We start from the raw sequence: 27,614 nt of genomic DNA on the forward strand, positions 1-27,614 counted from the left end.
GAAGCCCAGCACCATGGAAAAGACAGAAGCCACAGGATCCCGGGGACAGGGCCAACTTCTCCATCCCACACATGACAGAGTATGATGCAAGGACATATCGCTGTTACTATCACAGCCCCACTGGCTGGTCAGAGCGCAGTGACCCCCTGGAGCTGGTGGTGACAGGTGAGAGGACACTCAGGGGTCCCAGCCTCAGGCCCTGCCCTCAGGAAGGGGGTCTGCTCTCAGGGTGTCTCCCTCTCACAGCCCAGCCCTGGGAGACATGCGGAAGGTGTGAGCCCATTTAACATACTGTCTCCTCCTCTCCTAGGATTCTACAGCAAACCCAGGCTCTCAGCCCTGCCCAGCCCTGTCGTGACCTCAGGAGGGAACGTGACCCTCCAGTGTGGCTCAGGGCAGGGATTTGGCAGGTTCCTTCTGACTAAGGAAGGAGATCACAGGCTCTCCTGGGCCCTGGACTTACACATTTACCCCAATGGCCAGTCCCAGGCCCTGTTCCCTGTGGGCCCCGTGACCTTCAGCCACAGGTGGATGTTCAGATGCTATGGCTGTTCCAGGAACAGCCCCCATGTGTGCTCACACCCCAGTGACCTCCTGGAGCTCCTGGTCCCAGGTGAGTCCCATTATTGTCTCATCAATAGATTGAGGCGCCAGACACATTATTGGCTTATTTTTCATTGAGGGGAGTCCTATGGGAGAGAATGGGGTGAGGAAAGCACAGGGGTTTTTGGGCCAGAGACACAGAAAGAGACAGTGAGACCTGGGGGCCAGGCCAGGAGAAGGGGGTTATGGGAGGAGCAGCCCCTGTAATTCAGGTCTGGTCTCCCCAGGTGCCTCTGGGAAGCCCTCTCTCCTGAGCCAGCAGGGCCCCATTATGGCCGCTGGACAGAGCCTGACCCTCCAGTGTCGCTCTGATGTCGGCTATGACAGATTTGCTCTGCACAAGGAGGGGGGATGGGACCTCCCCCAGAGCCTTGTCCTGCAGCCCCAGGCTGGGCTCTCTCAGGCCTACTTCCCCCTGGACACTGTGAGCAGCTCCCACGGGGGCCGGTACAGATGCCATGGTGGATACAGGCTCTCCTCTGAGTGGTCAGTGGCCAGTGACGCCCTGGACATCCTGGTGGCAGGTGAGGAGCCCGGGGGTTCAGTCAGGGACCAGACTCTGCACAGGCCCTGCTGGGGGTCTCAGGGGGTGAGGCCAGAATGGCAGTGCAGGGCCCAGGGAGGGAGAGAGACAGAGAGAGACAGGGGGTGGGAGGGGAGAGGGGAGACTCAGAGAAACAGAGACAGACAGAGATGAGAGTCCTCAGAGAGAGGCCTGGTGACTCTCACAACAAGGTGGGCGGGAAGCCCTCACCCTCCCTCCCTCTCTCTAGGACACCTGCAGGACAGACCCTCCCTCTTGGTGCAGCCAGGCCCCAGGGTGGCCTCAGGAGAGAACGTGACCCTGCTGTGTCAGTCACAGAGCCCGAGGGACACGTTCCTTCTGTCCAAGGAGGGGGCAGCCGATCCCCCCCTGCGTCTGAGATCAGAGCATCGAGGTCGGCAGTACCAGGCAGAGTTCTCCATGAGTCCTGTGACCTCAGCCCACGGGGGCACCTACAGGTGCTACAGCTCACACAGCTCCTCCCCCTTCCTGCTGTCACTCCCCAGTGAGGCCCTGGCGCTCCAGGTCTCAGGTGAGGGCCCCTGACCCTGTCTGCTGAGCTGTCAGCTCAGGGTCCTGTCCCCCGAAGAACTATGAACTGAAAGGGAGGGAGGGGCTCTAGGGATGGCTGCCCACAAGAGATGTGCCCCTCAGAGATCCTCCTCCCCCTGCTCAGTCCTATCCCTCACCTAGGTCCAGATGGTGCCAGGTGGGCACTGGGAGATCCTTAGTAGTCACAGGGCAGGTGTAAGAGGGGTCTGAGTGAGGTGGGGAGGGCAGGCCTTGTGGCCCAGCAGGGTGGCAGTCTCGAAAATATTTCTGTGAAAAACCGGGCTCCAGCGTCTCTGAGGATTCACCCCTCCTCCTCCCATGGAGTCTGGCCTTAGAGGGGAAGCGAGGCAAGTGACAGGTGGGGTGGTCATGGCAGAGGTAGAGATTGGGGCACAGGCTGGGGGAGTGTCATGAGAAGGCAGCCCTACCCCTCACCCCTTTGACCTTGGCTCATTGTGAAGGGGGGATTTCCTGGCAGAGGGGTCTCAGTGCTCCCTGAGGTCATGGATTTGGTCCTGTGTCTGGCCCCCGAGCTCCTGGTCTCAGGTGAGCAGCCCTGTCCTGTCCTCTCTGGGCTCCAAGGTCATCCCTGTCTCTGTCCCCAGCTAAGTCTGAGATGTGATGGAAGTAGGTGGAGCACTGGGTGGTTCCACAGAGGAGGGTCATCTGGGAAAGGGTGGACACAGGAAGGGACCTCCCTACCCTGGGACAGCCCATCCCTGCAGTCAGGAAGGGAGGCGGCACTACTAGCGTGAAGCCAAGAGGAAGTGAGTTAGACTGATGTGACCAGACAGAGGCCCCGCCCCCTGTCTTCTGGTGGCTCCACCTCAGACCAAAGCATCCCTGCTCCCAGGAGGACATCCCACAGGCGGGACCCCGGGAAATGGGGCTGAGTGTGTGTGGACTCAGCTCTCCTGGGAGGTGAACTCTGAGAACCTTTCCCTCTGAACAAGGGGGCTGCCTGCCATGACCTGCAGGGGCGCTTTCATTTCTGACTTCCTGGGGCACCTCACACCTGGCTTGTCCTAGACCTGCTCTGGGTGCGGCCTCTCTGCGCCTGTCCTGCTGCTCCCAGTCACTGTGACCTTGTAGGGATTGAAAATCTGAGGGGGTCAGGGGGCAGGTACACTGATTATCCACCAGGCCTGGGGGCTCAGCTCAGCAAGAGGAGCCACCATGTTATGGAGACGCCAAAGATTGGGAAACAACCACTTAGCATCTCAGCTCCTCCTGGCTCCACACAGAATCTGTGGGGTTTTCCACTAAAAGCCAGCAGCCCTGCATAGTTCACCTGGCACCCGGTCCCTAAGCAGGTAGAGAGTGTGTGGAGTGGGATATGGAGAGCAGGCCAGGTTGGCAGCCTTTGGTGCCCAGGCCTGGCTTGTAACACAGGGACGATGGCTGGGCTGATGGGAGTGGAGAGGCCGGGAAAGGTGGAGAGAGGAGAGGGGACACTCCCTCGGCTGCTCATTTCCAGAGCCCCTTGGATGGAAGCCCTCACCCACACACGTGGGGGCCCTGAGCTTCTCAGAGCAGGACAGGTGGCTGCTCTGGTCAAGGTGGGACCTGCTGTGGGGGACAGTGCCATCCCCATTGAACATCCTGCTCTAGTGAGAAGTGTCTCCACCTGTGGGCACCACTCTGCAAGGCCCCTGAGTCCCCTGGAGGCCTCCAGTCCGTCAGGGCTCACCTGAGACTCACGGGGACCTTGGGAGGCTCAGGATAAACTAGGGGGGTCCTGCTCAGACTCTATGAGAAATTCATGCTTTCTCTCTGCATTTTCTATGCATACCTCTCTATTATTGCTCTTTTGCTGGGAACTTGTAGGTAATAGTTGCATATATAATTTTAACCTGCAAATATTTATGACTTTAAAAACATGGGTTCATTCTTATTTTAATTGGGATTATATTAAATCTATGTATTTATTATGAGGAATAACTTCTTGTTAACAGGAAGTTTCTTATAAAAGATGCTTCAAAAAGTTAATTTTTTAAAATATGTTTTTATTGAGTTCAGAGAGGAAGGGCGTGGGAGAGAAATATGAGAGAGAATCATTGATCTGCTGCCTCCTGAATGCCCCACACAGGGGATCGAGCCCACAACCTAGGCATATGCCCTGACCAGGAATCTAACCAAGTTCATAGGTGGACGCTCAACCACTGAGCTATACTGGCTGGGCTCAAAATGTTAATTTTTGAGTTCAGATGCATTTTGTAATTTTATTTATAAAATTGTCCACACTCATAGCTCAAGAATTGCTCAAGGTCTACATATATACACGAATGTATATTTGAAACCATCCTCAACTGTTGCATAAATATAAGCTCTTATACCCAGATGAGTCAGCTTCCGTGGTACAGAATTTTACAATAAGCAGAGAGATCAGAAACACTAATCATGGCCCTGCCCTGGCCGTGGTTGTCTAGTGGTTAGAGCATCGGCCCATGCACTACAGGCCTGTGGGTTTGATTCCCAGTCAAGGGTCACAGGCTTGATCCTCAGCCCCTGTCAAGGCTTACGCAGGGGGCAACCAATCGATGTGTCTCTCTCACATCTCTTTCTCTTTCTGTCTCTCTCTCTCCCCCTCTCCTCCCTCCTACCTTCCTCCACTCTAATTTCTCTGCACATCAATGAAAAAAAATATCCTCCACTGAGGACTTAAATAAATATATAAATATGTAAATAAATAAATGAATAGTAGCTATTGTCTATAATGAGAAAGCATGTTTCTCTCCCATCCTGGATTCTCTGGGCAAAGCCAAGGTGCTCCAAAGTGACTCAGAAGCAAAGTCTAGACTCAAAATTCCGAGGGAGCTTGAAAGAATCCATGAAAGCAGACAGGACCCTTCTCCAACAGAGAAGGGGTTCGTGGAGGGACTGGTAGCAGTTAGGTCATGAGAAAGGGGAGATCTCTGGGGACACTGGGCTTGAGTGGAATCAACACCTCACACAGCCCAATTCTTTCTGGTTCTCAGGAGCAGCCGACACCATCAGCCCCTCACAGAACAACTCAGACCCCAAGAGTGGTGAGTAGGAGACACTCTCTGTTATTGGCTCAGCCCAGATGGTCATGTCCAGTCAAGAGGAGGTCGGTGACCTGGGTGGACATCCAGGGTCCTGGGGTTACTTTGTCCTGCCCTGACCTCTGTGACCTGTTTTCCCACAATCCCCAGCCTCCCACTCCCAAGACTACACCGTGGAGAATGCCATCCGGATGGGCGTGGCTGGATTGGTCCTGGTGGCACTCGGGTTGCTGCTCTTTTGGTCTCGAAAGAACTAGAAACAGACCCAGGATGCAGCCAGGACGTGAACATGGAGGGAACAATGCATGGTTCAGAGAGGGGGATCTTGGGAAGGTTCTGGAAGATAACGTGGGACATATGCTGAGGGACCTGCCTGCGGCTCCTTGCAGGTGGAGGAGTCATCGCTCATGTGCAGGGACAAGGTCTGGACCTTCTGCCCTTGGACTGTGGTCCTTTCCCTCCCGGCCCCTGTGAGTCCTGTGACTGGTTCTGACTTTCCCCATTTTGGTGAAATTAGCATTTATCCCACATGGCAGGTACAGGTCCACACCTCCCTACGCTTGCATGGAATATGTTTTCATTTATTTCTAACCACACGGAACTTCATGTCTGTATGGAGTCGCCATCTCCTGAGACCAGAGAATGCCGTCTATTGGAATCAATCTACAAGGTGCACAATCCATCCTGCAAGAGGTAAACCCATAGGAGGCCCTAACGCCCTCTCTGGACTCCACACGCCCCTCACCTGGCCTCGGAGGCCACCTGTGTACTTTCTGCAGAAACTTCACCCCTTGGGATGTAGACCTGGTTGTTTGAAGGGGTCGCCTGGTCTGAGCTGCCTCTGAAAACCCTAATGTCCAAAACACAGTGCAAGACACAGATGATGGGTTACAGACGTGCACACTTGAAACCTATGTCATGTTATTCACAGATGGCACTCCAATAAATTTAATATAAAAACCCTGATTCATGGCTTTTGCCAATTTCTCTGGTATACATGCCCCCTTCATGGTTAAGGTCAAGTGCCCATGTAAGGTCCTTACACAGACTTGGGAAGCGATACACAAACTGACTTTCACAAAACAGTACAAGCCCATGTGGGACACCTATAACACCACACTGATAGCCCCACGGTGCTCCTAAGTCCCTTCTAGCTGATGTGTAATGATGGTTTCTACTTCAAGGTTGGGGCACAGTTTCCATGAAAACACAAGACCATGCTCCCAACCCATCCAGATGAGATGCACAAATGAATGGTTTACTATCAGTTGTGGGAGAGAATCGTGAGTCCATAGAATCCTACGGCATTACTAGTAGGAGTGCCAATTATATTCATCAATTCAGAGACTACATGACACTCATCTAGTTAGAGACACACAGCTCTGTCTTTAAGCACATGCCCTAGAGAAAATGTGCACATGTGCATCACGCACAAGGACATTGACAAGAGTTATTCTTATTAACCCACCCCCCCCCAAAAAAAGCACCATAAGATTGTATGCACAAGAAAAGAGACATTTTGGTGTCCTGTATTTAAAAATTATCAAATAGTATATATGAATCAAAATGCACAACTTGAAATTGCAAGGGTCATGTATATCCATCATCACATATAATAACTAATACATGTAGATGATTATAAAACGATGTTTTTAGGATTATTCCATTTACCCAATATTAAAGAGGAGACTTTAAGAAAAGGAGACATTGTGTATTATTTAGGAATGTACACCTAAGTTAAACCCCACAAATAAATGAAATAAAGGAATTCCAGGAAATCCATGATGATTACAAGTTGGGAAGTGTTGAGTGGTTTTGTTCAGGATGGAAACCACGGAGTCTTCTGGAATCATGGCCACCTGCTTCTCCATGTTCCTTTGATGACTCATAAATCTACTGGTCACTACTCACACATAGAGCATTTCTGTTCTATGACCCTCATTATTCCCCACACAAGTTAGTGGGGTGGAAATGAACTAGGGGGGAAAGCCACACCCTGCATGAGTGACACATCTACCACTAAGTGGTTGCTGATCACGTGCAGCAAGCCCTTCCCATGTGATCATTGTGTTTTCCAAACTCATGACTTCGCCTGCCTGATAAGCCTCACCTGAGTCCAGTCCCACAGTGAGTCTTTCCAGGTGAGAAACTCTGGCTCTGAAGGAAGCATATGGCCTGAAATGCATTTCAGAATTTGATCTGAACCCAAGAGAGCTTCTGACCCACAATGGCCCTAGAATGTGAATTGGCATGAAGCCCAGCATCGTGGATGTGGGGTGATGTCAGAGATCGCGTTCACCACCATCAGGTGGTGGTTTTAGGTCACATGCCAGGAGTAGTTCCAGATTGGGGTTGGTTCCAAAGGAAACTGGTCTTCATATCCTCTTTAAGGTGTCTATCCTCAATTTTTGTTCTCAAGCCAAAGGCTTTAACTTCTCTACTAGACTCCCAGACTTGCACAAGGGAACCCTCATCTGTGGGTGGTTGGCAAAATTGATGCGGAATTCAGGTGTGATTGTAGAAATCGCTTATTCTGCCCTCCTGCTGATGCCTCCAGGATGTCTACTCTGCCTCTCTGACAGCCTCCAAGTTTTGATGTTAGTCCATCATTCTCTTTCTTAATAATGCATAAATTCAAGCACCTATTTTCTGATTTAGCATATCACTTATTTCAGGCTGGTTGGAGACTTTTCATATCTTTTTAGGGTTGATTGCTAATTAAATTGCAACCTACTCAGGGTACATAATGTACAGGAGAGCAGTTTGAACAGATGTAAAGGGACTATCTATTTAGCCTAATAACTTAAATATTGTAGGTACAATATTAGTCTTAAACACTCGAATTTTTCCCTGTTATTTATATTACCTTAGTTATACATTACAAATAACTTTATCCATATTTATTAATATAAATAATATAAAGATTAATCATTTGAACTACTAGACCAGGCATTTGTGTCATTCGCTCTTATTAAAAAAAGTTTTTTTTCACCCATTTCTTTTATCTTATAAATGTTCAGTTGAGTCTCCAATTATGTACAGACTTTATGTATTTCAAGCACATGTGATGACTGTGTGTTTAATATAGTATTTTAAAAACTAAAATGAATTTTATAACACATTATTGCATCATATTGTTGAATATTTATATAGCAATCAGCTGATTTTATTAAATAATAACAACACATTCGTTATTCATACAACATACCTTTTAATGATTTAGTTTGAGATCAGACTGTATGGCTGCATACATTTGGTTTTATTGGCAGGTGTCCTTTGATCTAACTTTTGAGCCAGTCCATTAATCTTTTAATGTTTGGTAATAAGTGAAAACATTTTAATAGTTACCACCTCTTATTTAAGTAGGAGTTTTCTGTTAAGTAGCTTTTAACCTTTAATTAAAGATTTTAAATCATTTTTTATTTTTCAACTACAGTTGACATACAATTCAACATTAGTTTCAGGAGTACACCATGGTGATTAGACATTATATAATGTTTTAAGTGATCATCCTGGTAAATCTTATACCCATTGGACACCATACATAGATATTGGAATATTATTGACTATGTTCCCTATGATGTACTTACATCCATTCAATTTGTACATCTTTTTAAAAAATATATATTTTTATTGATTTCAGACAGGAAGGGAGAGGGAGAGAGAGAAACATCAATGCTGAGAGAGAATCATTGATTGGTTGCCTCCTGCACGTTCTCTCCTGGGGATTGTGACCTTGACTGGAATCAAAACTGGGACCCTTCCGTCTGCAGGGCGAGGCTCTATCCACTGAGCCAAACCAGCCAGGGCAATTTGTACTTCTTAATCCACTCACCTTTTTCACCCAGGCCCCACTCCCCACTCATCTGGTGAGAACCAATTTGGTCTATGAATCTATGACTTTGTATCCATTCGGCTTGTACATTTATTTTGATCTTTAGATTCAATTGTTGATGGATACCAATTTATTGCCATTTTATCAGTCATATTTATTCCTCCTCCTCCTCCTCCTCCTCCTCCTCCTCCTCCTCCTCCACCTTCTTCTTCTTCTTCTTCTTCTTCTTCTTCTTCTTCTTCTTCTTCTTCTTCTTCTTCTACCAGAAGGTCCTTTAACGTTTCATAAAATACTGTTTTCGGGGTAACCCTGCCCCACCCCTTTCGCAGCCCCACCTAAGGTGTTTGCAACAGCTTTTTCCCTAAGAATGTCCTGTCCTGGTTCAGGACTCAGACTTTCCTAAAATCCCTCAAAGAAGCAGCAGCTGGTGTCCCTGTGCCCCATAACACTCAATAAGAGACCCAAGGCTTGGCACTAGCGGCACCCTGCCTGGCTTCATGGCTTGGCCTCTCCTGGGCACTTCCAAGCCCAACACAGATAGCAGCCATCTGCAGATTACTCTGTAGCTCCTCTCAAGTGCCCCAGGAAGTACCTGACTTTACACCTCTCTGGAGGCCCCAGAATGACTGTTCCCAGTGAACAGCTTCAGACAATAACAGATTACAACTCTACACATCCACCAGAGACACACTAAAGGGGCAGACTCAGTGAGTACCAAAGCCCCACTGAAGCAAGTCCTGCTCCATAGGAGTGCCTCCTGCACAGCAGCTCCTCCAATATAGTCACATCTGGTCCTCACAACCAATTGGCCTGGAGGTGAATTCCTCCTAGTGATGCCAATAGCAATCAACTCTCAACTACAACAAGACAGTGCACACAGCCCACACATGGGCACACCTAGAGTGCCCAGCTCAGGTAACTGGGGAGGCTGAGCCACTGGGCCCTACAGGACATGTATTATACAAGGCCACCCTACCAATTATAGGGCACATGGCAGCTCTAAATAGTACATAGAAACAAGCAGAGGGAAGCAGCCAAAATGCAGACACAACAAAACATGTCCCCTATGAAAGAAAGGAAGAAATCTCCAGAAAAAGAACTTAATGAAATGGAAGCAAACAAACTCCTACATACAGAGTTCAAAACAATGGCTATAAGGTTGCTCAGGGATCTTAATGTGAGCTTCAAGGGGCTAAATGAGAATTTCAAGAATCTTAGAACATCAAAGACATGAAAAAGAACCAGTCAGAAATTACACATACACTAACTGAAATAAAGAATCATTTAGAGGGATTCAACATTAGAATACAGGATGCCAAGAATTAAATCAGCAATTTGGAATATGAGGAAGAGTAAAACGCCCAATCAGAAAAGCAAAGAGAATCTAAAAATATGAAGATAGTGTAAGGAGCCTCTGGGACAAATTCAAGGGTACCAACGTTCACATTATGGAGGAGCCAGAAGGAGAAGAGACAGAGCAAAGATATTGAAAACCTTTTGGAAAATACAGTGACAGAAATCTTCCCCTACCTGGGGAAAGAAATAGACTTACACACCCAGTAATTACAGAGTCCCAAGCAAGAGGAACCACCCCGGGAGGCCCACACCAAGACACATCATAATGAAAACACCAAGGGTTAAAGACAAAGATATAATCTTAAAAGCAGTAAGAAAAGCAGTTACCTAAAAGATACCGCATATACCACGGTCAGCTGATTTCTCAACACAAACTTTGCAGACCAGAAGGAAGTGGCATGAAATATTCAAAGTGATGCAAGGCAAGGACCCACAACCAGGATGACACTACCCAGCAAAGCTATCATTTAGAATTGAGGGTCAGATAAAGAGCTTCACAGAGAAGAAAAGGTTACAGCAGTTCGTCACCAACAAACCAATATGAAATGGCAAGAGGAGGAGGAGGAGGAGGAGGAGGAGGAGGAGGAGGAGGAGGAGGAGGAGGAGGAGGAAGAAGAAGAAGAAGAAGAAGAAGAAGAAGAAGAAGAAGAAGAAGAAGAAGAAGAAGAAGAAGAAGAAAAAGAAGAAGAAGAAGAAGAAGAAGAAGAAGAAGAAGAAGAAGAAGAAGAAGAAGAAGAAGAAGAAGAAGAAGAAGAAACAAGAAAATGGTAATAAATACATATCTAGCAAAAATTGATCAAAAAATCAAAATAACCAATCAAGGAATCTAATGAACAAAATAAACTGATGAGAATAAAGGAGAACCAGAAACATGGGCTGATAAATTTCAGAAGGAAGGGGGAGGTGGTCAGGAAGAGATTAAACAAAGAAACTTGTAGGCATATATGCATTACCAGAGGACACAGATGATAGGGTGATGAAGGCCTGGGAAGGGCAGGAACTGGGTGGAGGGGCAGAATAGGGAGAAAAAAGGTGATATCTGTAATACTTTCAACAATAAGCATTTCAAAAAAATAAAATGGGTCTCTTGTAAGCAACAAAAAAATAAACAAACAAACAAACAAACAAAAATATAAATAAATATCGGTCTGTTTTAAGTCAAAATCAGAACTCCAACCCAAATCAGTGTCCCCTAAAGATTGAAGGCTGGACCACAGGATGAGGAGGAGACTTGAACACAGGAAACAAGGGGCACTGAGGAGGAAAATTGCCTCAGAAGCTTGTCCCCAGGAAGGTGCTGTAGATGCTATGGCTAAGAAAAAAACAAAAAGAAGGAGGTGGCTGATAGCAACAAAGCCACACTCTGGAGCCAAGAAAAGGCACATGTTTCCTTCCCTTATTTCCCAGCACTTCCCCTCTGTGCTCACTGTCACAGTGACATCGCCCTGAGCGGCACAGTTGGAGGGTGAGCGTGTCCCTGCTGATCTGAACTCTTCAAGCCACAGGGACCCACGTCTTCCTGACGCGTCTCCAGGGCCCGGGTGGCACTGTCCATGGTGAGGACCCCAGGGAGGTGCTGATGGACGGGCTGAGGAGGAGGGAGACCCCGTGGGGAAGGCTCTGTCAGGGAAGGACGTGCCTGGGTCACCTCACCTGCAAGGGGCGTCTCAGGAGGCTGAGGGTCTATTTCCTGCTTCACCAGGAAATAGATGCGGGAAACCAGATGCGGGCCTTTGGGAAGCGAAGTGAATGTTCCCCTTTCTGTGGGGCTGCTGAGGTGAGAACCTCGTCACAGGGAGGGCCAGCCTCCCAGTGGCCACACCCTGTGTGTCTGTCTGTTCTTAGGACACTGTGTCCTCCAGCACCTGCACAGCGGGGTGTAAAGAGAGGAGACACCATGACTCCCACCCTCATGGCCCTGCTCTGCCTTGGTGAGATGGAACGGGTTGGGGAGCCCTGGTCTGTCAGGACCCCAGGACTCAGGAGGCTCATGGGGAGGAGGGTGCTGCTCAGGGTTCAGGGCAAATCTCTCACAGGGACTCTCTTCCATGGCTGAGTGTGGGCCTCAGGACCCCAGTGCAGGCAGGTGAGTCTCCCAGGTGTGCCAGGTCCCACTCCTGCATGGGGATGAGGGGCCACACCACAGGCAGCTGGGGATGGAGAACAGCAATTCTGGGCTGACAGATGGGGAACACTTTGGAAGGTTCTGGCCTGAAAGCTGGGGCTGAGAGTGGGAATGTCTTAGAACCCAGCTACTGGCTTCCTTTCAGGGCCCCTCCCCAAACCCACCATCAAGGCTGAACCAGGCCCTGTGATCCCTTCTGGGAGCCCCGTGACCATCTGGTGTGAGGGGACCCCAGGGACTGAGCAGTACCGTCTGGAGAAAGAGGGAAGCCCAACACCATGGAAAAGAGAGAAGCCACTGGAGCCCAGGGACAAGGCCAAGTTCTCCCTCACACACATCACAGAGCGTTATGCAGGGATATATCGCTGTCTCTACCACAGCCCTGCAGGCTGGTCAGAGCGCAGTGACCCCCTGGAGCTGGTGGTGTCAGGTGAGAGGATACTCAGGGGTCTCAGCCTCAGACCCTGCCCTCAGGAAGGGGGTCTGTTCTCAGGGTGTCTCCCTCGCACAGCCCAGCCCTGGGGGACATGAGGGAGGTGTGAGCCCCATTTAACACGCTGCCTCCTCCTCTCCTAGGATCCTACAGCAAACCCAGCCTCTCAGCCCTGCCCAGCCCTGTGGTGACCTCAGGAGGGAACGTGACCCTCCAGTGTGGCTCAGGGCAGGGATTTGCCAGGTTCATTCTGACTAAGGAAGGAGATCACAGGCTCTCCTGGACCCTGGACTCACAGCCACAGCCCAGCAGGAAGTTCCAGGCCCTGTTCCCTTTGGGCCCAGTGAACTCCAGCCACAGGTGGACCTTCAGATGCTATGGCTGTTACAGGAACAGCCCCCACGTGTGCTCAAACTCCAGTGACCCCCTGGAGCTCCTGGTCCCAGGTGAGTCCAATTATTGTTCCATCCATGGATTGTGGCACCAGACACATATGGGCATCTTTGTTGTGAGGGGAGCCCTATGTGAGAGGGGAAGGGGAGGGAAGCACAGGGGCTACTGGATCAGAGACACAGAGAGAGACAGTGAGACCTGGGGGCCAGGCCAGGAGAAGGGGTTATGGGAGGAGCAGCTCCTGTAATTCATGTCTGGTCTCCCCAGGTGCCTCTGGGAAGCCCTCCCTCCTGAGCCAGCAGGGCCCCATCGTGGCCTCTGGACAGAGCCTGACCCTCCAGTGTCGCTCTGATGGCGGCTATGACAGATTCGCTCTGCACAAGGAGGGGGGATGGGACCTCGCCCAGAGCCTTGTCCTGCAGCCCCAGGCTGGGCTCTCTCAGGCCCACTTCCCCCTGGACACTGTGAGCAGCTCCCACGGGGGTCGGTACAGATGCTACGGTGGATACAACCTCTCCTCTGAGTGGTCGGCCCCCAGTGACCCCCTGGACATCCTGGTGGAAGGTAAGGAGCCAGTGGGTTCACTCAGGGACCAGACTCTGCACAGGCCGTGCTGGGGGTCTCAGGGGGTGAGGCCAGAATGACAGTGCAGGGCCCAGGGGGGTAGAGAGACAGAGAGGCAGGGGGTAGGAGGGGAGAGGGGGAGGCTCAGAGAAACCGAGACAGACAGAGAGAGAGGCCTGGTGACTCTCAGGTCACAACACAGTTAGCAAGCAGCCCTCACCCTCCCTCCCTCTCTCTAGGGTGGCTGCGTGACAGACCCTCCCTCGTGGTGCATCCAGGCCCCAAGGTGGTCTCAGGAGAGAGCATGACCCTGCTGTGTCAGTCACAGAGCCCGAGGGACACGTTCCTTCTGTCCAAGGAGGGGGCCGCCGATCCCCCCCTGCATCTTACATCAAAGCACCAAGCTCAGCAGTTCCAGGCAGAGTTCTCCATGAGCCCTGTGACCTCAGCCCATGGGGGCACCTACAGGTGCTACAGCTCACGCAGCACCTCCCCCTTCCTGCTGTCACTCCCCAGTGAGCCCCTGGAGCTCCAGGTCTCAGGTGAGGAACCCACGGCCCTTTCTGCTGAGCTGTCAGCTCAGGGTCCTGGCCTCAGAAGGATTATGGGCTTGAAAGGGAGGGAGGGGCTCTGGGGATCATCACCCAGAGGTGATCTGACACTCAGAGACCCTCCGCCCCATGCTTAGCCCTCCCCATCACCTGGTCCAGAAGGTACCACGTGGGCAGTGTGAGGGTCTGAGGGCTGATGCAGGAGGAGTCTGAGTGAGGTGGGGAGCCCAGGGTTGGCCCCAGAATCTCACACTTTGTCCTCCTTCCCAAGACCCTCTGGTACCCTGACTCCCCAACAACAGGGACCATGTCCACAGTTGGTCAATCCTGGGTCCCCTTTGCTCAGAGGGAGCACTGTCCACCCCAGGGAAGTTCTTAGTCTCTTAGAGGATCTAGCATCCCACCACCACCCCCCACTCGGAGAGAGACTTGTGTCCGAGGGGGGCCAGGAGTCCGGGAGACATTTCAGGGAAGTACTGGGTTCCAAGGTCTCTGAGGATTCTCCCCACACCCCAAGGAGTCAGGCCTAAGTGGGAGAAGTGACAGGTGGGTGGTCATGGCAGAGGGAGATGTTGGGGCCCAGTCTGAGGGAGGAGCAGAGGCCAGAGAGGTAGAGAGAGGACAGGGGACACTCTCTCAGCTGCTCATTTCCAAAGCCCCTTGGATGGAAGCCCTCACCACACTGGTGGGGTCCCTGATCCTTCTCAGAGCAGGACAGGTGGCTGCTCTGCCCAAGGTGGGACCTGCTGTGGGTGACGGTGCCATCCCCACTGCTGTAGTGAGAAGTGTCCCCACTTGTGGGCACCACTCTGCAAGGCCCTGTGTTCAACTGGAGGCCTCCAGGCCCTCAGTGCCCACCTGAGACTCAGGGGGAACATGGAGGGCTCATGAGGAACTAGGGGCTCCTACCCCGACATTGTGTGAAATTCAAGTTTGCTCTCTGCATTTTCTGTGCATACCTCTCTATTATTGCTCTTTTCCTGGGAACTTGTAGGCAATACTTGCATATATAATTTTAACCTGCAAACATTTATGACATCAAAAACATGCATTTATTCTTATTGGGATTATAGTAAATCTGTATTTATTATGCGGAGTATCTTCTTATTAACATGAAGTTTCTTATAAAAGATGCTATAAAAGTTAATTTTTAAAAATATATTTTTATTGATTTCAGAGAGAAAGGGGGTGGGAGAGAGATACAGAAACATCATTGATGAGAGAGAATCATTGATCTGCTGCCTCCTGCACGCCCCACACAGGGGATGGAACCCACAACCCAAACATGTACCCTGAACAGGAATGGAACTGTCATCTCCTGTTCTTCGGTCGACGCTAAACCACTGGCTGTGCCGACTGGGTAAAATGGTTAATATTTGACTTCAGGTGCATTCTGTAGTTTTATTCATAAAATTGTCCACACTCAGAGCTCAATAATTGCTCAGGTTTCACATATATGAATGTCTACATAGTAGAGACCAAATGCGTGGCTCCTGGGTCCTCGCTGTTGCAAAAATATGAGCTCTCATACGCAGATGAGTTAGCTTCCCTGGTACAGAATCCACAATGAGCACATAGATTAGGATAACTAATTATGGTCCTGGCCGCTGTGGCTCGGTGCTTAGAGCATCAGCCCATGCCTCACGGGGCCGTGGGATTGATTCCCAGTCAAGGGTCACAGGTGTGATCCCTGGCCCCTGTCAGGCCTTGTGCAGGAGGCACTGATCCATGTGTCTCTCTCCCATCAATGTTTTTCTCTTCCTCTCCCTCTCTCCCCATCCCCTTGTCCCTTTTACTCTTTGAATATCAATGAAAAAATATCCACCGGTGAGGATTTTAAATAAATAGTCACCATTTTCCAAATTGTGAGCACATATTTCTGCTCAATCCTCAATTCTCCAGGCAAAGCCAAACTGTGATCCAAAGTGACTCAGAAGTAGAGTCTAAACTCAAAATTCCCAGGGAGCCTGAAAGAATCCATGAAAGCAGGCAGGACCCTTCTCCAGCAGAGAAAGGGTTCGTGGGGGGGACTGGTAGCAGTTAGGTCATGAGAAAGGGGAGAGCTATGGGGACCCTGGGCTTGAGTGGCATCAACTCCTCACACAGCCCCACTCCTATCTGGTTCTCAGGAGCAGCCAACACCATCAGCTCATCACAGAACAACTCAGACCCCAAGAGTGGTGAGTAGGAGACACTGTCTGTTTTGGGCTCAGCACAGATGGTCATGTCCTGTCAAGGGGAGGGGGTGCCTAGGTGGAAATCCAGGGTCTGCTTGACATTGTCCTGCCCTGACCTCTGTGACCTGTTTTCCCACAATTTCCAGCCTCCGACCCGCAAGACTACACTGTGGGGAATGCCATCCGGTTGGCCGTGGCAGGATTGGTCATGCTGGTGCTCGGGGTGCTGCTCTTTTGGTCTCAAAACAGCCAGGAGCAGACCCAGGATGCCGCCAGGACATGAACATGGAGGGAACAATGCACGGTTCAGAGAGGGGGATCTTGGGAAGGTTCTGGAAGATAATGTGGGACATATGCTGAGGGACCCGTCTGGGAGTCCTTGCAGGTGGAGGAGTCATCGCTCATATGCAGGGACAAGGTCTGGACCTTCTGCCCTTGAACTGTGGCCCTTCCATCCTAACCACTGTGAGTCCTGTGACTGGTTCCTGACTTTCCTCATTTTGGTGAAATTAGCATTTATCCCACCTGGCAGATACAGGCCCACACCTCCCTACAATTTCCTGGAATGTATTTTGTTTTAAATTGCTATTTACATGGACCTTGGTGTCCCACAGAGTCCCCATCTTCCGAGTCCAGAGCATGCTGTCTATTGTATTCAATCTACAAGGTGCACAATCCATCCTGCAAGAGGGAAACCCAAAGGAGGTCCTAACGCCCTCTCTGGACTCCACACGCCCCTCACCTGCCCTCAGAGGCCACCTGTGATCTTTCTGCAGCAACCTCACCCCTTGGGATGGAGACCTGGTTGTTTGAAGGGGTCCCCTGGTCTGCACTGCCTCTGAAACCCCCATTGTCCAAAAAAGTGCAAGACACAGATGATGGGTTACAGATGTACACACTTGAAACCTATGTCCTGCTATTCACCGATTGCACTCCAATGAATTTAATATAAAAATCACTGATTCCTGGCACTTGCCACTTTCTCTGGTGTATATGCCCCCTTCATGGCCAAGGTCAAGAGCCCATGTAAGGTCCTCAGGCAGACTTGGGAAGACATACACAAACTGACTTTCACAAAACAGTACAAGCCGATGTGGGACACCTTTAACACCACACTGATAGCCCCATGGTGCTCCTAAGACCTTTCTAGTTTATGTGTAAAGATGGTTTCTACTTCAAGGTTGGGGCACAGTTTCCATGAAAACACAAGACCATGCTCCCAACCCATCCAGATGAGATGCACAGAGAAATGTTTTAACATCACTTGTGGGAGAGATGAATAACTTGTACTAACTTGTACATATTAGACCAGGCATTTGTGTCATTTGCTCTTATTAAAAGTTTTTTTCACCCATTTCATTGATCTTATAAATGTTCAGTTGAGTCTCCAAATTTGTACAGACTTTATGTATTTCAAGGACATGTGATCAGTGTCTATTTAATATAGTGTTTTAAAAAACTAATATGGCCCTAACTGGTTTGGCTCAGTGGATACAGCGTCGGCCTGCAGACTGAAGGGTCCCAGGTTCGATTCCGGTCAAAGGCATGTGCCTTGGTTGCGGGCACATTCCCAGTAGGGAGTGTGCAGGAGGCAGCTGATTGATGTTTCTCTCTCATTGATGTTTCTAGCTCTCTAACCCCCTCCTTCCTCCCTGTAAAAAATCAATAAAATATATTTTTTTAAAACTAATATGAATTTTATAACACACTGTTGCATCATATTGTTGAATATTTATAGAGCAATCAGCTAATTTTATTAAGTAATAACAACACATTCTTTATTCACACAACATACCCTTTAATGATTTTGTTTGGGATAAGAGTGTATGGCTGTATACATCTGGTTTTGCTGGCAGGTGTCCTTTGATCTAACCCTTGAGCAAGTCCATTAATCTTTTAATGTTTGCTCATAAGTTAAAACATTTTAAGATTTACCATCTCTTATTTAAGTAGGAGTTTTCTGTTAAATAGCTTTTGACCTGTAATTAAAGATTTCTAATCATGTTTTCTTTTTCAAGTACAGTTGACACACAATTCAATATTAGTTTCAGGTGTACACCATGGTGATTAGACATTATATAATTTTCTAAGGGATCATCCTGATAAATCTTATACCCATCGGACACCATACATAGATATTAGAGTATACTGACTATATCCCCTATGCTATACTTAAATCCCCATGACTATTCTGTAACAACCAATTTGTACTTCTTAATCCCCTCACCATTTTTACCCAGCCCCTAGTCCCCTCTCATTTGGGGACCACCAATTTGTTCGCTGAATCAATGAGTTTGTTTCTGTTCTGCAGGTTCATTTATTTTTTTTTTAGATTGAATTATTGATAGATATGTATTTAGGACTATTTTATTGTTCATATTTTTAAAAATCATTATTGTTGAGAGTATTATAGATGTCCCCTTATTTTTTCCCCCATTACGTACCTCTACCCATTTCCCACCCCATCCCAGGCCTTCACCACCTTATTGTCCATGTCCATAGGTAATGCATATATGATCTTTGGTTAATCTCTATCTGACCCCACCAACCCCCTTTCTTCTGAGAGTCATCAGTCTCTTCCATGTTTCCATGCCTCTGGTTCTTTTTAAAAATATATATTTTTTTTATTTATTTCAGAGAGGAAGGGAGAGAGAGAGAGAGTTAGAAACATCAATGATGAGAGAGAATCATTGATCAGCGGCCCCCTGCATGCCACACACTGGGCATTCAGCCCGCAACCCAGGCATGTTCTCCGACCAGGAACTGTGACCTCCTGGTTAATAGGTCGATGCTCAACCACTGAGCAATGCCAGCTGGCCTCTGGTTCTATTTTATTCATCAGTTTCTTTTGTTCACTAGATTCTTTGTTCATTTATGTTTATTTTTACATTCAGTTGTTGCTGGATAAGTATTTATTGCCATTTTGTCGTTCATATTTTTTACCTTTTTTCCCTTCTTCTTAAAGAAGACCCTTTAACATTTTATAAAGTACTGTTTTGGGGGTAACCCCACCCCACCCATTTTGCAGCCTCACCCAAGTTGTTAGCAGTGGCTTTTCCATATTAATGGCCTGTCCTGGCTCAGGACTCAGATTTCCTAAATCTCTCTACAAGCAGCAGCTAGTGTCCCTGTGCCCCATTCCTTCCAACAAGAGGCCAAGGCTTGGCACTATGAGTAGCTGCCTGGCTTTACAGCTTGACATGTTCTGGGCACCTCCAAGCCCAACACAAGTAGCAGCCATCTGCAGATCACGCTGTAGCTCCTGTCAGGTGGCCCAGGCAGTGGCTGACTTCGCACCTCCCTGGAGGCTCCCGAGCCAGTATACCCAATGGACAGTTTCAGACCACATCAGATTACAACTCTACACTAAAGGGGCAGATTCAGTGAGCACCAAAGCCCCACTGAAGCAAGTCCTGCTCCATAGGGGTGTCTCCTGCACAGCAGCTCTTCCACTGTAGTCGCAGCTGGCGCACAAAGCCAATGGGCCTGGAGGTTAGTTCCTCCCAGTGAAGCCAACAGCAATCAAGGCTCAACTGCAGTGAGACTGTACACAGCCAACACAGGGGTGCACATAGAGTGCTCAGCTCAGGTGACTGGGGGCGCAGTGGGGGAGAGGCTGAGCCACTGGGCTCGGCAGGACACCTAATACGCAAGGCCACTCTCCCAATTCTAGGAGACATAGCAGCTCTACCTAATACATAGAAACAACTGCAGGGAAGCAGCCAAAATGCAGTCACCAATGAAAGAATCATGTCACCAATGAAAGAACAGAAGAAATCTCCAGAAAAAGATCTAAATGAAATGGAAGCAAACAAACTACTACATTCAGAGTTCAAAACAATGGTTATAAAGTTGCTCAAGGATCTTAATGAGAGCTTCAAAGGGCTTAAAGAGAATTTCAAGAATCTTAGTGAGAACGTCAAAGACACGAAAAAGGACCAGTCAGAAATTACACATACACTAACTGAAATAAAGAATCAGTTACGGGAATTCAACAGTAGAATAAAGGGTGCCAAGGACCAAATCAGCTGTATGGACTATGAGGGAGCATAAAATGCCCAATCAGAACAGCAAACAGAATCCAAATATATGAAGACAGTTTAAGGAGCTTCTGGGAGAACTTCAAGCATGCCAACATTCACATTGTGGAGGTGCCAGAAGGAGAAGAGACAGAGCAAGATATTGAAAACCTGCTGCAATAAACAGTGACAGGAATCTTCCCCTACCTGGTGAAAGAAATAGACTTACAAGTCCAGGAAGCCCAGAGAGTCCCAAGCAAGAGGAACCCCAAGAGGCCCACACCAAGACACATCATAATTAAAACAGCAAGGATTAAAGACAAAGATCTAGTCTTAAAAGCAGTAAGAGAAAAGCAGTTACCTACAAGCTACTGCCCATATGACTGTCAGGTGATTTCTCAACATGAACTTCGCAGACCAGAACGAAGTGGCAAGAAATAGTCAAAGTGATGAATAGCAAGTACCCACAACCAAGATTACACTACCCAGCAAACTATCGTTTAGAATTAAGGGTCAGATAAAGAGCTTCACAGACAAGAAAAACCTAATGCAGTTCATTACCAGCAAACCAATATTATATGAAATGTCAAGAAGAAGATGAAGAAGGAGGAGGAGGAGGAGGAGGAGGAGGAGGAGGAGGAGGAGGAGGAGGAGGAGGAGGAGGAGGAGGAGGAGAAGGAGGAGGAGGAGGAGGAGGAGGAGGAGGAGGAGGAGGAGGAGGAGGAGGGAAGAAAAAAATATGAATGATAAAATGGCAATAAATATGTACCCATCAATAATTGAATATAAAAATCAAAATAAGCCCTAGCTTATTTTGGCTCAGTCGATAGAGCCTCGACATGCAAACTGAATGTTCCCAGGTTCAATTCTGGTCAAGGGCACATGCCTGGGCTGTGTGCTCAATCCCCAGTGGGAGACTTGCAGGAGGCAGCCGATCCATCATTCTCTCTCATCATGGATATTTCTATCTCTCTCTCCCTCTTCCTTCATCTCTTCAATCAATAAAAATATATTTTAAAAAATCAAAATAAATAAACAAGGAATCTAATGAATAAAATGAACAGATTAGAGAACCACAGGCATGGACTGATGAATCTCAGAGGGAAGGAGGAGGGGGTAAGGAAGAGATTAATCAAATAACTTATAGGCATCTATGCATTACAAATGGACATAGGTAATAAGATGATGAAGGCCTGGGGCAGGGTGGGACCAGGAGGATGGGGCAATAGGGAGATAAAAGGTGAGATCTGTAATATTCTCAACAATAATTATTCAAAATAAGTAAATAAATCGGGAATCTTGTAGGCTGCAAATAGCAACAACAACAACAACAACAAATAAACATCTGTTTTCAGTCAAAATCAGAACTCTAATCTAAGTCAGTGTCCCCTAAAGCTTGAAGCAGGACCACAGGATGAGGAGGAAAATTTAACACAGGAAACAAGGCGCACTGAGGAGGGAAAAAGTGACTCAGAAACTTGTCCCCAGGACGGTGTGGCAGATGCTGTGCTAAGAAAAAAAAAGACAAGTCCGTGAGGGCAGCTATGATAGAAAGAAAGCCACACTCGGGGCCAGGAGAAGTGACGTGTTTCCTTCCCTAATTTTCCTGCATTTCTCCTCTGTGCTCATTGTCACAGGGACATCTCCCTGAGCTGCACAGTTGGAGGGTCCCTGCTGATCTGAGCTCTGCAGGCCACAGGGACCCAGGACTTCCTGAAGCGTCTCCAGGGCCCCAAAGACACTGTCCATGGTGCGGACCCCAGGGAGGTGCTGATGGACGGGCTGAGGAGGAAAGAGACCTCGTGGGGGAGGCTCTGACAGGGAAGGATGTGCCCTGGGTCACCTCACCTGCAAGGGGTGTCTCAGGAGGCTCTGGGCCTATTTCCTGCTTCACCATGGAAACCAGATGCAAGCCTCTGGGAAGTGAATGTTCCCCTTTCTGTGGGACTGCTGACGTGAGAACCCCGTCACAGGCAGGGCCAACCTCCCAGGGGCCACACCCTGTGTGTCTGTCTGTTTACAGGACACTGTGTCCTCCTGCATCTGCACAGCGGGGTGCAAAGAGAGGAGACGCCATGACTCCCATCCTCACAGCCCTGCTCTGCCTCGGTGAGATGGGAGACGGAGGGGAGCCCTGGTCTGTCAGGACCCAGGACTCAGGAGGCTCATGGGGAGGAGGGTGCTGCTCAGGGTTCAGGGCAAATCTCTCACAGGGACTCTCTTCCAGGGCTGAGTGTGGGCCTCAGGACCCCAGTGCAGGCAGGTGAGTCTGTCCAGGTGTCCCAGCTCCCACTCCTCACTGGGGACATGGGCCACCACCAGGAGGCTGGGGAAGGACAGTGTTCTAAGCTAACAGACGAGTAACATCTGGGAAGATTCTGGGCTGAGAGCTGGGACTGAGGGTTCGAAATATCTTAGAACACAGCTACTGGTTTCCTTCCAGGGCCCCTCCCCAAGCCCACCATCTGGGCTGAGCCAGGCCCTGTGATCCCCTGGGGGAGCCCCGTGACCATCTGGTGTGAGGGGACCCCAGGGGCTGAGGAGTACCATCTGGATAAAGAGGGAAGCCTGGCACCATGGAAAATAGAGAAGCCACTGGAGCCTGGGGACAAGGCCAAGTTCTCCATCCCACACATGACAGAGCGTGATGCTGGGAGATATCGCTGTCACTATCTCAGACCTGATAGCTGGTCAGAGCGCAGTGACCCCCTGGAGCTGGTGGTGACAGGTGAGAGGACACTCAGGGGTCCCAGCCTCAGCCTCTGCCCTCAGGAAGGCGGTCTGCTCTCAGGGTGTCTCCCTCTCACAGCCCAGCCCTCGGGGACGTGAGGGAGGTGTGAGCTCATTTAACACGCTGCCTCCTCCTCTCCTAGGATTCTACAGCAAACCCAGCCTCTCAGCCCTGCCCAGCCCTGTGGTGACCTCAGGAGGGAACGTGACCCTCCTGAACGTGTGGCTCATGGGAGAGATTTGACAGATTCCTTCTGACTAAGGAAGGAGATCACAGGCTCTCCCGGACCCTGGACTCACAGCCACAGCCCAGTGGCCGGTCCCAGGCCTTGTTCCCTGTGGGCCCTGTGACCCCCAGCCACAGGGGGACGTTCAGATGCTATGGCTGCTACAGGAACAGGTCCCAGGTGTGCTCACACCCCAGTGTTGCCCTGAAGCTCCTGGTCTCAGGTGAGTCCCATTATTGTCCCATCTATCGATTGAGGCACCGGATACACTGTGGCCATTTTTGCTGACAGTGGAGCCCCATGTGAGAAGGTAGGGGTGAGGGGAGCACAAGGGCTACTGGATCAGAGATACAGAGAGAGAGTGTGAGACCTGGGGGCCAATCAGGAGAGGGTGTTTATGGGAGGAGCAGCCCCTATAACTCATGTCTGGTCTTCCCAGGTGAGTCTGAGAAGCCCTCCCTCCTGAGCCAGCAGGGCCCCATCGTGGCCTCTGGACAGAGCCTGACCCTCCAGTGTCGCTCTGATGTCGGCTATGACAGATTCGCTCTGCACAAGGAGGGGCGACGGGACCTCCCCCAGAGCCTTGTCCTGCAGCCCCAGGCTGGGCTCTCTCAGGCCCACTTCCCCCTGGACACTGTGAGCAGCTCCCACGGGGGCCGGTACAGATGCTACGGTGGATACAGGCTCTCCTCTGAGTGGTCGGCCCCCAGTGACCCCCTGGACATCCTGGTGGCAGGTGAGGAACCAGTGGGTTCAGTCAGAGACCCAGACTCTGCACAGGCCCTGCTGGGGTCTCAGGGGGTGAGGCCAAAATGACAGTGCAGGCCCCAGGGAGGGAGAGAGACTGAGAGAGACAGGGGGTGGGAGGGGAGAGGGGAGACTCAGAGAAACAGAGTCAGAGAGGAGAGTCCTCAGAGAGAGGCCTGGTGACTCTCAGGTCACTTCATGGTTGGCAGGCAGCCCTCACCCTCCTTCCCTGTCTCTAGGATGGCTGGGTTACCGACCCTCCCTGTTGGTGCAGCCAGGCCCCAGGGTGGCCTCAGGAGATGACGTGACCCTGCTGTGTCAGTCACGGAGCCTGACAGACACTTTCCTTCTGTCCAAGGAGGGGGCAGCTGGTCCCCCCGACCGTCTTACATCAAAGCACCGAGCTCAGCAGTTCCAGGCGGAGTTCTCCATGAGTCCTGTGACCTCAGCTCATGGGGGCACCTACAGGTGCTACAGCTCACTGAACTCCTCCCCCTTCCTGCTGTCATATCCCAGTGAGCCCCTGGAGCTCCTGGTCTCAGGTGAGGGCCCCTGACCCTGTCTGCTGAGCTGTCAGCTCAGGGTCCTGTCCCCAGAAGGATAAGGGGCTGAAGGGAGTGGGGGAGCAGTAGGGATGGTCACCCAGAAGACATTTGCTCTTCAGAGCCCCTCCCCAACTCCACATGCACCCCTTCCCTTCCCCTGAATCCTGAAGGTGCCAGGTGGGCAGTGGGAGGGTCTGAGGGGCCCCAGGGCAGATGCAGGAGGATCTGAGTGAGGTGGGGACTCCAGGGTCAGTCCCAGATTCTCACCCCCTTCTGTCCTCCTTCTCAGGACCCTCTGGGACCCCAGCACCCCACCCACAGGGCCCATGCCCACAGCTGATGAATCCCTGCGTCCCCTCTGCTCAGAGGGAGACAGACCACTCCCGGGAGGTTCTGAGTCTCTCAGAGGACCTAATGCCCCCCTGACATTGAGGACAGGCTTCTGTCCGGGGAAGGGGAGCAGGGATTCCAGGAGACATTTCAGGGGGACCACAGGCCTCCAGGGGCTCTGAGGGTTCACCCCTCTCCCACCACAGAGTCAGGCCTAAGAGGGGAAAGTGATACAGGTGACAGGTGGGATGGTCAGGGCAGAGGGAGATGTTGGGGCTCAGGCTGAGGGAGGAGGAGAGGCCGGAGATGTGGAGAGAAGACAGGGGCACCCTCCCTCTGCTGCTCATTTCCAGAGCCCCTTGGATGGAAGCCCTCACCCTCACAGGTGTGTCCCTGAGCCTTTTCAGAGCAGAAGAGGTGGCTGCTCTGGCCAAGGTGGGACCTGCTGTGGGTGACAGTGCCATACCCACTGGACACCCTGCTGTTGTGAGAAGTGTCCCCACCTGTGGGCACCACTCTGCAAGGCACTGTGTCCCCTAGAGGCCCCCAGGCCCTCAGTGCCCACCTGAGATTCAGTGGGACCATGGAGGGCTCATGAGGAACCAGGGTTCCTACCCAGACTCTGTGTGAAATTAAGTTTGCTCTCTTCATTTTCTGCGCTTACTTCTCTATTATTGCTCTATTGCTGGAAACTTGTAGGCAATACTTGCATATATAATTTTAACCTGCAAACATTTATGACTTCAAAAACATGGATTTATTCTTATTTTTGTTGGGATTATAGTAGATTTATGTATTAATTATGAGGAGTAACTTCTTATTAACATGAAGTCTCTTATAACAGATGCTACAAAAATTTAATTTTTAAAAATATTTTCTAATGACTTCAGAGAGGAAGGGAGTGGGAGAGAGATACAAAAACATCAATGATGAGAGAGAAACATTGGTCAGCTGCCTCCTGAACGCCCCACACAGGGGATGGAGCCCATAATCTGGGCATGTCCCCTGAATAGTAATCCAACTGTGATCTCCTGATCTCAGCTTGACACTAACCCACTGGCTGTGCCAGCAGAGCTAACATGGTTTATATTTGACTTCAGGTGCATTCTGTAGTTTCGTTCATAAAATTGTCCACACTCAGAGCTCAATAATTGCTCAGGTTTTACACATATGAATGTCTACATAGTAGAGACCAAATGCATGGCTCCTGGGTCCTCGCTGTTGCAAAAATATGAGCTCTCATACGCAGATGAGTTAGCTTCCCTGGTACAGAATCCACAATGAGCACATAGATTAGGATAACTAATTATGGTCCTGGCCGCTGTGGCTCGGTGCTTAGAGCATCAGCCCATGCCTCACGGGGCCGTGGGATTGATTCCCAGTCAAGGGTCACAGGTGTGATCCCTGGCCCCTGTCAGGCCTTGTGCAGGAGGCACTGATCCATGTGTCTCTCTCACATCAATGTTTTTCTCTTCCTCTCTCTCTCTCCCCATCCCCTTGTCCCTTTTACTCTCTTTGAATATCAATGGAAAAAAATATCCACCGGTGAGGATTTTAAATAAATAGTCACCATTTCCAAAATTGTGAGCCCATATTTCTGCTCAATCCTCAATTCTCCAGGCAAAGCCAAACTGTGATCCAAAGTGACTCAAAAGTAGAGTCTAAACTCAAAATTCCCAGGGAGCCTGAAAGAATCCATGAAAGCAGGCAGGACCCTTCTCCAGCAGAGAAAGGGTTCGTGGAGGGACTGGTAGCAGTTAGGTCATGAGAAAGGGGAGAGCTATGGGGACCCTGGGCTTGAGTGGCATCAACTCCTCACACAGCCCCACTCCTATCTGGTTCTCAGGAGCAGCCGACACCATCAGCCCCTCACAGAACAACTCAGACCCCAAGAGTGGTGAGTAGGAGACACTGTCTGTTATGGGCTCAGCACAGATGGTGCTGGCCTGTCAAGGGGAGGGGGTGCCTGGGTGGAAATCCAGGGTCTGGATGACATTGTCCTGCCCTGACCTCTGTGACCTGTTTTCCCACAATCCCTAGCCTCTGACTCACAAGACTACACTGTGGAGAATGCCATCCGGTTGGCTGTGGCTGGATTGGTCTTGCTGGTGCTCGGGGTGCTGCTATTTTGGTCTCAAAACAGCCAGAAGCAGACCCAGGAAGCAGCCAGGACATGAACATGGAGGGAACAATGCACGGTTCAGAGAGGGGGATCTTGGGAAGGTTCTGGAAGATAATGTGGGACATATGCTGAGGGACCCGTCTGGGAGTCCTTGCAGGTGGAGGAGTCATCGCTCATGTGCAGGGACAAGGTCTGGACCTTCTGCCCTTGAACTGTGGCCCTTCCCTCCTAACCACTGTGAGTCCTGTGACTGGTTCCTGACTTTCCCCATTTTGGTGAAATTAGCATTTATCCCAGGTGGCAGGTACAGGCCCACACCTCCCTACAATTTCCTGGAATGTATTTTGTTTTAAATTGCTATTTACATGGACCTTGGTGTCCCACAAAGTCCCCATCTTCCGAGTCCAGAGCATGCTGTCTATTGTATTCAATCTACAAGGTGCACAATCCATCCTGCAAGAGGGAAACCCACAGGAGGTCCTAACGCCCTCTCTGGACTCCACACGCCCCTCACCTGCCCTCAGAGGCCACCTGTGATCTTTCTGCAGAAACTTCACCCCTTGGGATGTAGACCTGGTTGTTTGAAGGGGTCGCCTGGTCTGAGCTGCCTCTGAAAACCCCAATGTCCAAAACACAGTGCAACACACAGATGATGGGTTACAGACATGCACATTTGAAACCTATGTCATGTTATTCACCGATGGCACTCCAATAAATTTAATATAAAAACCCTGA

At 50.0% G+C, this 27,614-nt stretch overlaps 2 protein-coding genes across 5 annotated transcripts in view; both read left to right on the plus strand.

Moving 5' to 3' along the window:
- The window catches only part of LOC132216521 (leukocyte immunoglobulin-like receptor subfamily A member 5), a 17,833-nt gene extending 1,278 nt beyond the window's left edge, over positions 1 to 16,555 (plus strand). For 2 of the 4 annotated variants that reach the window (XM_059665774.1, XM_059665775.1), the window contains 6 exons: positions 1 to 165; positions 311 to 613; positions 13,135 to 13,431; positions 13,671 to 13,973; positions 16,112 to 16,162; positions 16,306 to 16,555. The exon at positions 1 to 165 is cut by the window's left edge and continues 120 nt beyond it. In XM_059665774.1, coding sequence (XP_059521757.1) covers positions 1 to 165; positions 311 to 613; positions 13,135 to 13,431; positions 13,671 to 13,973; positions 16,112 to 16,162; positions 16,306 to 16,442 — 1,256 coding nt within the window. In that variant the 3' untranslated portion in view covers positions 16,443 to 16,555. Of the gene's footprint in view, positions 166 to 310; positions 614 to 4,677; positions 4,729 to 4,875; positions 6,067 to 13,134; positions 13,432 to 13,670; positions 13,974 to 16,111; positions 16,163 to 16,305 lie in introns of those variants that run through there. The other 2 variants (XM_059665777.1, XM_059665778.1) reach the window with 1 other exon arrangement.
- Positions 16,556 to 21,929: 5,374 nt separating this feature from the next.
- Positions 21,930 to 27,614, plus strand: part of LOC132216520 (leukocyte immunoglobulin-like receptor subfamily A member 6) — a 29,065-nt gene continuing 23,380 nt past the window's right edge. The window contains 8 exon segments of the mRNA XM_059665773.1: positions 21,930 to 22,287; positions 22,406 to 22,441; positions 22,622 to 22,906; positions 23,052 to 23,122; positions 23,124 to 23,358; positions 23,575 to 23,871; positions 24,122 to 24,424; positions 26,604 to 26,654. Of these exon segments, the coding sequence (XP_059521756.1) occupies positions 22,074 to 22,287; positions 22,406 to 22,441; positions 22,622 to 22,906; positions 23,052 to 23,122; positions 23,124 to 23,358; positions 23,575 to 23,871; positions 24,122 to 24,424; positions 26,604 to 26,654 (1,492 nt within the window). The 5' untranslated portion in view covers positions 21,930 to 22,073.

This window comes from Myotis daubentonii, chromosome 15 (genome assembly GCF_963259705.1).
Source record: "Myotis daubentonii chromosome 15, mMyoDau2.1, whole genome shotgun sequence".
In the NCBI taxonomy this organism is placed as follows: Eukaryota; Metazoa; Chordata; class Mammalia; order Chiroptera; family Vespertilionidae; genus Myotis; species Myotis daubentonii.